At 43.3% G+C, this 11235-nt stretch overlaps 2 protein-coding genes across 5 annotated transcripts; one reads left to right on the top strand and one right to left on the bottom strand.

Moving 5' to 3' along the window:
- The first annotated feature begins 1819 nt into the window (after positions 1-1819).
- LOC100192048 (R3H domain protein) lies at positions 1820-5228 on the top strand. 2 transcript variants are annotated; one of them, NM_001137471.2, is made up of 5 exons: positions 2048-2498; positions 2580-2651; positions 3193-3278; positions 3754-3828; positions 3996-5166. In NM_001137471.2, the coding sequence occupies exons 1-5, from the start codon at positions 2266-2268 to the stop codon at positions 4514-4516; spliced, it is 987 nt and encodes a 328-aa protein (NP_001130943.1). In that variant the 5' UTR covers positions 2048-2265; the 3' UTR covers positions 4517-5166. The 2 variants fall into 2 exon arrangements, with proteins under 2 accessions (XP_008675586.1, NP_001130943.1); XM_008677364.4 differs by lacking the exon at positions 3754-3828 and having other exon boundaries at positions 1820-2498; positions 3996-5228.
- A 1219-nt stretch (positions 5229-6447) lies between these two features.
- Positions 6448-10670, bottom strand: LOC100279862 (uncharacterized). 3 transcript variants are annotated; one of them, XM_020550195.2, is made up of 7 exons: positions 9765-10670; positions 9348-9516; positions 9047-9099; positions 8012-8465; positions 7629-7826; positions 7465-7546; positions 6448-6783 (listed from the first exon to the last, which is right to left on the bottom strand). In XM_020550195.2, the coding sequence occupies exons 1-7, from the start codon at positions 10511-10513 to the stop codon at positions 6689-6691; spliced, it is 1800 nt and encodes a 599-aa protein (XP_020405784.1). In that variant the 5' UTR covers positions 10514-10670; the 3' UTR covers positions 6448-6688.
- Between the last annotated feature and the right edge of the window lie 565 nt (positions 10671-11235).

Genomic DNA, 11235 nt, shown 5'->3' with positions numbered 1-11235 from the left:
ACACTTGATAAAAGGGAAGAAAATTGTGGTACTCAAGCTTGACCATTGGATCAGTTGAGAGGGATTGAGTGCAATCCTTGACCGAAGGAGTTCACCAGGTGGAGTAGGCATTGGCCGAACCACGGGATAAAATCACCATGTCACTTGTGCATCATTTTCTGTGATTGTTTTCTTCCATAGAGTTCTCATATATTCACTTGCGCTATTGTTCCTAAGTTTAATACATATTATAAATGAACAATCAAGTGAAGAGTTCTCTCCTCTCTATCCATAGCACCTTGGTTTTGATCTCACTAACGTTTATTATAAACCAAGTTTGTGTTGTTTAGACTTGATTTTTATAGGATCACCTATTCACCCCCTCTAGGTGCTCTCACCATGCCACAGGTTCCACTTGATGGTTTAGGAGGACTTCCTCATCAATGACACTGTTGCATACGAGAAAGAGGTGAAAGAGAATGTTGTGCAAGGGGAGTAGAATGGTACAGAAAGAGAGTAGAATAAATATCATATTATGGCAGATATTAGTCTCACAACTTTACAAGTCAGTTACAAATTTTGAGTTTTCAAGTACTTCTTGATAAGTTTTGAAAAAAAAAATGGTCCCCATGTATTTTGGCATAAGCTAAGTTTATGGAGCTAATGTATAACTTTAAAATAGAATAGAACGACCCTTATCGTATTTCCTAGCTCAAAAGTATTCGCAACCCAACTCGTCTAACCTTTAGTTTAATACAAAGTGGGAGAGAGGAGAACGGAGAGTCCGAAAGGACTGAGGCTATCTCCAACAAGTTGTGGATGTGACTGTGGATGTGAAAAATAAGTAACAAAATCATATTATTTATGCTTCCAACAGATCGCGCATACGATCACACAAAAATGCACGTCATCTCACAGCATCGTGGATGCGACTATGGATGTGAAAAATGAGTAACAAAATCATATTATTCATGCATTCAATAGATCGCGCATGCGGACACAAAGTTCACGTCATCCCGTGGCATCGTGGATATTAGCGAGTTCATGTGGTTGTGCAAATGCTAGCTGCTTCAGTGGGACACATGTCTCAATATTCGTGCGTCGTGCGCGCACGCTTTACTGATGTGCGACCGTTTATATGATCTACTAAAAACAATATATTTTGTGTGACGCTCTAACCGCACCCGCTTCAACAGTTCCCTTTGAGACTAACCGACCGATCCTCCGCCTCCACACCTCTGGAGTTTGTACGCCACTCAGATCCAATTCCAGTTCCAAATGGAGAGTTTTGACTCCGTGCATGTACGGATACACATAACACATGGCCTATCTAGCGGCTCCCCCACTAACCAAATTTGCTTATTTGGGTCCCTATACATGGCCGCTCACCAAAATACCTCACTGATATTGCCAATATCTAAAATACCCCACAATACATGTGTCTCTAGCTAGATTACTCCACTATAAGTCCAATTCTATTAAACTAAGTTACACCATAATCCAGATCAATACATATGGATTAAGGTAAATAATAGAGTATTAAAACTAGGCTTTAAAGTGTTAGATTTTACCCCTATTAAACACTTCTCGTAAACTAATTCAGTAAATGCAGTTTGCCTTTACAACATCACGTACACATCATCCCTGTCGCTTCCCCTTCCCTTCAGGCAAGAAAGAGAAATTAGTTCATATTACACTTCAATACACCTTATACCACTTCAATCCACCTCAATCCAAGATTAGCCAATCAAGCCCTTAATCGTTGACAGCGTCGTCATCGTCCATCACCACAGTCCACAGGGGCGTCACCGCCGCCCCTCCCTATTGCTGCCCCTTCCCACATCCCAATCGTTGTGCACGCCGCCGCCACCCATCCCTGCTATCGCAAGAACGGCAGCTCTTTTCTCACCGCTAGGTACGGTAGTGCTAAATAAATGACAGTGAGGTAATCAAGCAAGAAGCATATGTATTGTGAGGTATTTTTAGCTATTGACAATTTCTCATTAAAATATTTTAGCGAACGAAGATATATGGTACCCAGAATAAGCATTTGTCCCACCAACGGCGTCCAAGCCCTAGCCTAACGATACTTGCTTCAGCCCAGGGCTTTCCTCCGAATCCCCTTCTCGTCCAGGCAGTTGTTGCAAAAATCCCGCCTCCCTGATTGCGGTTGTTGCAAAAATCCCGCTACGCTAGTCGCTAGGCTTTCCTCAGCAGCACTTCCGCGCTTCGACTCCTGGCAGATTGGATTGGGTCGCTGCTTCCACCAGCAATCCAATTCCGGAGATGACTACCACTCAGTTCGCCATGGTTGAGGAGCTGGCCTCGCTCATCAAGGACAACCTGCACAGCAAGCACCTGATCCTCTCCACCGAGGAAGCCCTCATCGCAGCCCTCCAGCAGCTGCACTGCCGCGACGGCGACCGTGAAGAGGACGACGATGCGGCGGATACGATAGAGCTTCAGCCTGCTGGGGCCTACCACCGCCTTCTCTTGCATCGCCTTGCTGAAATCTATGGGTACACCTGCTAGCTTCAATTGGGGTGATGCTGTGTGTGTGTGTGCTGTGCCTAACAGCTAATTTGCCTGCTTCTACCTAGGTTCGCTCATGAATCGGTTGGTGAAGGCGAGGATCGACATTTAGTCCTCCAGTGCTGCCCTGAAACAGCCATGTATGTTGCCAAGCTTGCTTCCAGTAAAATCTCTTGACTTGTTGCCTGTCATCTCTATGCCTTTGCTTTTCTGTTCTCTAGATTATGTTCTAACATTAGATCAGAATCCCCACTGTACCACAATATTAGTATGTTTCAAGTATATCTTTCAACCAGCATTTGATGCTTGCATGAATGCAGGAGAAACAAAGTTACAGCCAATTCAGTTAAACACTCAAGACACAACTTTCTAATAGTGTTTCAATATATGTAATCCGCTGTAGTACCAGTTGCACCCTAACTCATTTTGTGTTCTATAATTTGGATCTATGCATGTTCTTTTGGGTACCATACTATTGTGAGCTTCAACTGCACCATGTATCCTTAGCATCTTACATGTTGCTTTCTTCATGTTTGATGTACCTTTTGTTGCTGCTCTCACCTGCTCTGTTCTTTCTACATTATATTTATCTCAAAAGCTATGCTATATCTTATTGATTGAGTAAATACGTAGCTGTTGTGTTTTCCCGTTAGGTTGAATTAGTCATCTCGTTTGTTGCAGCCCATCTGTCCTTGTTAGTGATATGATATGGAAGTTTGATAACAGTGACGATTTGGCGTCCGTTGTGCTAACCAGAAATGATATAGGTGAGTCACTTTTCTGCCCATTTGTATAATAAAAGAGGGGTATTTTATCTGCCATATCATGTGCATAGTGCATCTAGTATTTGGACTTAGTGTCATAATCTACCTATAAGGAGCTGTAGAGAAGCCATATCTTTGCAATTTGCAAGCAAGATTTGGCAATAGGAGATGTAAAAAAACTGGTTGTCGGAATAAATCTACACCCATGTTCTTGCAGGGTTTACATGGGTGGTTAGCCAATACATCTGTTATTATCTGGTTCATTTGCAACATGTGTGTTTTTCATTGTTTGTATGGACATATGTTGATACTTCACAGGACATACTTGTTTTGATGCCTAGCTATTGTTGCCCCAAAAAAAACTCTGAATACATCATCGCGTTGTAATGTTATTATAACCACTATTATGCATATTGCTGTAAGGTCCCATGTAGACATGTACTCACTCCTGTGTAACAAGTTGTGATTCTTCTATCAGATTTTCAAAAACCTCAGAAGGCAGATGTTGTCAAAGATGTTTCTGTTAAAAACTCACATCTGAAAGATAATACAGGTATGCAGGATATGAACTCCGTCTTTCAGCCACAAGCCTTGTGGTTACAAATAGGAACTTAGTAAACATTATTAGCATAGATCTCAACATCTAAATTTACATAGAAACACACGGGTTTAAAGAAAATGAAAAATACAACCAGTAACCATTTAGCCCTTATCTTTCAGACTTGAAACCTCTGAAGCAGCCAGCAGTACTTCCAGCGGCGTCATTGAAGGAGAGGGAAGCTGCTTATCGAGCTGCTCGTGAACGAATCTTCTCTGGGGATGGTGCCAAGGGAAATGATAGATCATATGTGAAATGTAGACAGGTTCCTGTCGTTGCAAAACGGATGATTGCCCATGCACTCGGTCAAAAGGTTCAAAATACCACAGAGACAGCCGCCTCCAAAGAAAGCAAAGGGAAACAACTGTCGAATGGGAAAACTATTCCGACACATAGCAGGAACAACTTCTGCCCAGTTACACCAGATAACATAGAAGCAGTTCTAATGGGGATGCCAAGCTCAGCTGGTAGTAACTCGTATCAAACTCCACCAAGCCAAAGGTGCCACGCAACTAATACTAGAGCTGTTACTGCTGAAAGCTTGAAGAAAGAGCAGACTGGAGCAGCTAAGAGAATGTTTGCGCATGCACTGGGGCTGTCTGCAGCTCGAGGAAGTTGTGGTACGCTGCCCAAACCGAAGTAAAGATCTGGAGTCGAGAACGCGGATAAGTGAAGAAGGTTGGCTGTTGCCGATGCAAGGTCCGACTGAGCTTCATGTCCTATCATATGTGAGCCATGGGAATGGAATGAGCCTGCAATGGTTGGTGCCATCTACTGATCTACCTCTGCGAAACACGTTTTTTGTGATGTGCTAGTAGATGAAAGGGTTTGTTGGTTGGATGTTAATTGTTGGGACCCAGAGAGGATCTGGTAGCCCTGGTTCGAAACGCAACCTCAGTCGGTGAGAGAGCTTGCTGGAATGCTGGATACGCATGGACATGGCATGCCAAGCCAAGTGGATGTTCTTCACCAGAGTGGAAGCAAAATGATCCTTCACATGCTCTAGGTTGCTGCAATGCTGCATATGTTTACTCTAGCATGTTGTTAGGCTGTCTCCAGCAAAACTTGTATACAGGCGTTTAAAACACTTTTTATACTGTAGACATGAGGCTTTCCATGCTTACGTAAGCATGAGGCTTTTAATAAGTGTTAATTAGAGCTCCAGCCTCACGAATTTTGTAGCTGTCTGTCTCTAGCTATAGAAACTTAAGCTGCGGGTAGGTTGAAGGCATTTAATTGATCCTTTCTTTTTCTTATTTTGGATTGGATTAATTTTAAGGTTTAGTCCATTTCAATTATCATGTGAACCTGATGTACTAACTAAAACAGGCTCCTGTTTATCTGTTCATAGACAACTTCTTTGTTGTTTTCTGGAGAGGATGAACCTTGAAGAGCATCTTCCACCGCCGGCGGGGTCCTTTGTAGTAACGTGGCTGGACGTAGCCGCTGGCCAGTCACTGACGTGCGAGGTTGGCCGGCGTCTAGACCCGTAAGACAGTGGGCGGATGCATGTTACTGTACAGGAATTATTTCCCTTCCACCGTACTCCATCCGTTCGTTTCTTTTTAGTTGTCGCTGGATAGTTCAATTTTGCACTATCCAGCGATAACTAAAATGAAATGGAGGGGGTATTACCTAGAATATGGCTCCTATTTGTTTGTTTATTAAATAACCCCTTTTTTTCTTGGGGTTTGGGGGGCGGGGGGTCTGCTTTCAACTGACAAATCCCCCCTCTCTGTGTACATTTAGATAGCCCCCTCTGCTTTCTGCTGTTATTTTAGTCTCTGTTCTTTTCATTGAAAACACAAACCATTTGTAGACCACTTCGGCCCTTCCAAATCCTTCTTTTGCACTTCTTCACCTGAGGCGGCCGTGTTCCTTTTCATCCTTCTCGGAGGAACGGAGAGACATCAAAGGCATGTGGAGGGACGACCGATTCAGATGCCTGCCAGGGACCTTAGCATGGACCAAGGAGGCGGCATCAGGGAGGGAGAGCCGATTCAGCTGCCAACCAGGCACAGGGTGAGAAGGAGGCGTCAGGCAGGAAGGAACCGGGTGAGGAGATGCATATTGGACCGATTCAGCTGGCAGGAGACGCGTCGAGCGGAGAGGACGCAGCATCGAGAGGTCAAACTCAAAAACGTGGCGAGCGGTATTTATCTTAGGCTAGCTTGGCAACTCAATTTTCTCTAGGAAAATTAGTTTATTTTTCGTTACAGGACGTTTAAATTCCTTCATTTTAGGAAAATAGGAATTCACTCAATAAACTCAATTAAGTAACTTATTTAGTTTGGAATTTGATATTCCAACACTTTCCAAAATTCAGATATAAACTTATCTCAAATTCATGAGATATGATATGAAAAATGATTTTATGTATCAGTAAAATTTGTTTCTACTCTATAACTTACATGACACTTTTCGTCCCAATCCTCTATAGTAAAAATGTAGCACATAAATATCTCTGACATCTTACTAAAATAATATATAAATATATTTTGTATAAAACTGAATTAGCTTAATTAATATATGCCAAAATTACTATTGTTAAATTCTAATGATCCAAACGGGTCGTTAGAAAAATGAAAATCCCTTAAAAAATGGGGTAGCCAAACTAGCCCTAGTATATGACAAGGAATATCAGCAAAGTAAGTGCAGAACATATTTCTCAAGCCAAGGGTTTATACATGCTATGAAATAGTTCCGTGCAATAGCACCAATGACTGATTGGAATGTCTGATCAGCAAAAAGGGAGAATATCTACTTCTAGCTGATGAATAGAGAAGCGGGGCTGGCAACAATGAACCCAATTGTCTCAATCCAGTTCCATCTCATTATCTTGTGTGCTACTTCTGCATGACCAAATTTTTATCGTACGATCAAGCGACACAGTCACAATCTTCTGTCCATCTGCATTAACCACAGATCCATTATCGACGAGAAGTTTATAAACATGTTAAGCTTATGTACGAAATTTTCGCAAAAACATCAGTACATCACACGGCAAAAAAGGGTCACCTACATGTGAATGGTATCAGATATATCATCTAGTATACAAAGTAACACAGTGAATTTTCTAAAGACTGAAAGTCCAGCAAAAGGGGAAAAATAATAAGCAGGGCAAAATAAAGATGCAAGTGATTAGAAAACACCGCATCTGAAGGTCCTAAATGTACAATTTTCAATAAAGTTTACACATAAATCTAGCAAAACAATACTCCCTCCATTCCAAAATATAGTTTTCTAGCCCTCTTTCTTCCTGTCCACGTTCGAATGAATGATAATGAATGTAGACATACTTACAAACTATATTAATAGGTTAATTAATGAATGTTTGTTTGATCTAAAACGAATTATATTTTGGGACAAAGGGAGTATACAACAGCATAACCACTGAAATTGCCACTGCTAGCTAAGAAACTAGAAAGTAGAAAGCAAGTGAAGGATCAGACATGAAAATTCCAATGATGAATAACCCCATCTTGATTTTCAGAATCAGATGCAGGGCAGAATTGATTACTGCTCCTGAAGGCTTCTGAATGTATAATAATATGTACACAGGAACAAAGAAATCCATAAGTAATATCTCACCTCCACTAATATCCAAACTAGTAACCTTCGACTCATGGCCCACCAAACTTTTGATTGGTTTGTAATCACGAGCTGACCACAGCTGAAAATATAGAATGCATGAGAGACCAATTGGCTAATGAGGGAATAAGAAAAACACATTAAATAAATTACATAAAACTTACGGCTGCTTTGGTGTCATAGGAAGAAGTCGCTAAATAATACCCTTCTTGGGGTTCAAATTTCACATGTGAAATAATACTCTTATGAGCTGGAATAGAATACAACATTTGCCTTTTCCTCAAATCCCATATCCGACAGAAATTGTCTTCACTTCCAGTTGCAACCAGATAACCATTAGGAGAGAAGCTGACTCCTAGGACCTGGTACAGAAAATAAAATTAAGCTATATATACATATGAGGTGCTCACTAGACAATTAAAGCTCCACAACAATAACATACGTATAATCTCATACAAAATACCGTAAAGGTGCTTTAAAAGTTCCATGCTGCAAAAGGAAAAAAAAAAGAGAGAAGAAACTAAACAAAAGAAAACAAAGAACTTACAGGTTTCACATGGCCCTTGAGTGTAAAGAACAATCTTCCAGATCTCAGATCCCATACTCGAGCATATGCATCAAGACCACAAGATGCTGCCAAAGAACCATCAGGGTGAAAGCTAACTCCATATACACTTCTGCTGTGCCCCTCTTGGAGTAGCAGTTCCTTGCCAGTATTGATGTCCCACAATCTCCAAGTCTTGTCAAAGCTAGCTGTACCAAGGTACTTTCCAGATGGATGAAAAGCAAGGCGAGCAAGACGATCAAGGTGGCCATCAAAAGACATCAAAAGTGACCCATCTGGTTTCCATAATTTTGCAGTTCTATCAGCTGAAGCTGTTGCTAAGCAGTCATCAGCAGGAGAGAAGACAACATCAGTTGCACGTTCTGTGTGACCTTTCAAGGTTGCAACCTTAGTTATTTGTGGCATGCTCCATACTTTGACTATTCCACTCCAGGAACTACACAATGTGGATAAGCAAATGGTTATTTCCTGAAAAGGAAGCAAGAGTACGAGAACATAATCTACCATGTTAAAGCTCAAAACAAATGTAAATATATGATAGACATCATAACATTTAATAAGCAACTAGTTGCACATGACACTGGTAACATAGATAAGTTGTTTAACTTCAGTTAACAATCTTATTTCTGTGCATACGAACTGCTAACTGATTTCAATTAACGGCTCAAGGTAAATATCGCTGAACATGGTCTTATTGCTGTTATTTTGATAATACTCAATACCACGGGGGACAGTACAGATGTCTAACTTCAGCTTTATGTTCTACCAAGGTTTGTTAAAAAGGGAGAATTATGTGCATTGGGTAGGGATACAAGTTCCAAACGGGAATTTTGGATTGATAATATGTTGGTCATTCTCTATCCACTAGAAGAAAAGCAAACCTGAATACCTGATCCTGGCTTCCTAGCAGCCCAGTGACTTCAGATACTAAAAATCGAAACTACAGCTGACTTAGTTAGTTCCCAAGTGATCAGATGGACAGATGCTGAATTTTTTGAATGTCATATATGAACTTACTAGTTGCAGTTCTCTTGCGGTGAGAAACTAATCTCAATTAAGCTCAAGCAGGACTGCACAGTGCATAAATCCATCATAAATAAATTGACTAAACATGGACTTCCAACAAAAAAATTGCAGCAAGGGCAAACCCAATGTTGGAGGCTCCCACATGAGTGGGGTCTGGGAAAAGGATAAACCGAGGCAATCATTTCCCCGCAAATGCAGAGAAACTGCTTTGGACCCACGACTTGCTGACTCAATGAGATAGCTCTCGCCACTGATATGGACTTCCAACAAAAAAATTACAGCAAGGGCAAACCCAATGTTGGAGGCTCCCACATGAGTGGGGTCTGGGAAAGGGATAAACCGTGACAATCCTCCTTCCCCCACAAATGCAGAGAAACTGCTTGGCACCCACGACTTGATGACTCAATGAGATAGCTCTCGCCGCTGCACCAGATCTTCCCTTCAACAACAAAAAAAAAACACTACAGTAGTCCAGATTATTTTTTATCATTGTTGTTCAGCTCAACAAAAAAAGCTCTTTCTATATTGGATATCCCTTATGATATGCTAAACAATTAGAAGTATTGCCAGACCCAGAAGTAACTACATTTCTGAAATCACATATAAGGTTAGTAATAGGTAACGGGTTTCTGCATCCTTGCGTCACAGCAATTGTTTGAGACATACAAGAACAACGCACATTTAATTCCTTATGGTTAAAAGGAAGTACCTTGTGGCGAGCATCGATGCATCACGAGAGAAGGAACAGCCAGTGAGCGGGCGATCATCTCCAATCTCACTGCACTCGAGCACAAACTCCCCGGCCTGCTTGACGACGAGTTCGGCCTCCGCCTCTGGATCCTCATCAGGGTCCTCGTGGCGTCGCTTGGCCCTCTCGATCCTGGCCTTGGCACGGGGCAGCGAGTACCGTGCAATGTCAAGGCGCGCCTTGAGAAGCTCCTGCGAGCCCTCGGTGAAGAAGGGGTACTCGATCTGCTCCTCCTCCTCCTCCTCGCCGATGCGCGCGGCCTGGTCGTCCTCCTGCGCGCGGAGGAGACGGTCGACCTGGCCATCGGCCTCGAGCCGGACCATGAGGGCTCGGAGGCGGTCGCGGCGCTCCATCTCGCGCTCGCCGAATAGCGTGATGGGCTCGCCGAGGCGGCGGAGGCGGGCCCGCACAGCGGAGTCGTTGGTGGGTACGGCCATGGCGTAGGCGCGGCGCCGCTGGAGGAGCTCCTGCACCGCGCGCTCGTGGCGCTCCCGCGCGGCGCGGTGGTCGTCGGAGACTTCGTACTCGGCCTCGCCTCCGTCCCCAGTGGAGGGAGTGGGTGTGGAGGCCATGGAAGCGGCGGCGGCTGGGGCGGGGGCGGGCACGCGGGGCGGAGGGACGGGGATTGGGGCGATTGGCGGGTGGATGGGGACGGGGAGCGGGGCCATGGGAGGGGTGAGTGCTGGGGCCTGGGGCCTGGGGTTCTCCATGGGCGAGGGCTCCCGCGCGGAGGGGGTTTAGGGTTAGGGTTTTGAGGTGGGAAGCCGTAGCGGTAGCGGTGATGGTGGCGGTGGCGAAGGGGGTGGTGCTTGCTGTGCCGAAGCCCGAAGGAGGACGATTGACGAGCGGACAACACCGACAAGGAACCTCGCAGTCTCGCTTTTTTATTTAGCTAAGTGACCGAACATGTGTTCTAAAACGTAAGTTAGTTTAGAGCTAACAATTGTGTATACTTTTTTTTATTTTTACCATTTAAATTTGACATCCGTATAAAAATTTGTAGATGAGTCCGAGAATTTATCCATATTATGGATACATAGCTACGATGATTTCTATATATATCATGTATGACTATTTTAAATTTTTTAATTATTAGTTTATATATCAACTATATCGATCTCTCTTAATTTTAATACAATTATATAAGTGTTGTTATGGTAGAGGGTGTTGGTTCGATCCCTAATCTCACTTAATATTTTTGTTGCATGCCTTTAATTTTGATGTAGACGTAAACACGCGCGGGGAGGCTAGGGATGCTCGCGCGAATAAACCGACGAAACTCTTGTATTATATAATAGTGAAGATGGATATTTTCTGTTAAAGGAGCGGCGGTCGCAGAACAGGCGGCTAGCTAGGGCGGCTACGCCGTGCGTGGGTAGGGGCGGACGCGATATCGGGGGAGAGGGCATTCACGGTTAGATAACGTGGGTGA

Source organism: Zea mays, chromosome 1 (assembly GCF_902167145.1).
Source record: "Zea mays cultivar B73 chromosome 1, Zm-B73-REFERENCE-NAM-5.0, whole genome shotgun sequence".
In the NCBI taxonomy this organism is placed as follows: Eukaryota; Viridiplantae; Streptophyta; class Magnoliopsida; order Poales; family Poaceae; genus Zea; species Zea mays.
Note: the sequence above shows the minus strand (reverse complement) of the source record. Positions and strands in the feature narration are given on the sequence as shown.

What these genes read in the sequence shown, in the direction of transcription:
- LOC100192048 (NM_001137471.2), top strand. Translation starts at nt 2,266, where the DNA reads ATGACTACCACTCAGTTCGCCATGGTTGAGGAGCTGGCCTCGCTCATC. An exon ending in TGCTGCCCTGAAACAGCCAT is followed by an intron (nt 2,652 to 3,192) that starts GTATGTTGCCAA and finishes CGTTTGTTGCAG; the next exon opens with CCCATCTGTCCTTGTTAGTG. An exon ending in ACATCTGAAAGATAATACAG is followed by an intron (nt 3,829 to 3,995) that starts GTATGCAGGATA and finishes CTTATCTTTCAG; the next exon opens with ACTTGAAACCTCTGAAGCAG.
- LOC100279862 (XM_020550195.2), bottom strand. Translation starts at nt 10,513, where the DNA reads ATGGAGAACCCCAGGCCCCAGGCCCCAGCACTCACCCCTCCCATGGCC. An exon ending in CCTATGACACCAAAGCAGCC is followed by an intron (nt 7,547 to 7,628) that starts GTAAGTTTTATG and finishes CTATATTTTCAG; the next exon opens with CTGTGGTCAGCTCGTGATTA. An exon ending in TAGTTTGGATATTAGTGGAG is followed by an intron (nt 6,784 to 7,464) that starts GTGAGATATTAC and finishes TGGTTAATGCAG; the next exon opens with ATGGACAGAAGATTGTGACT.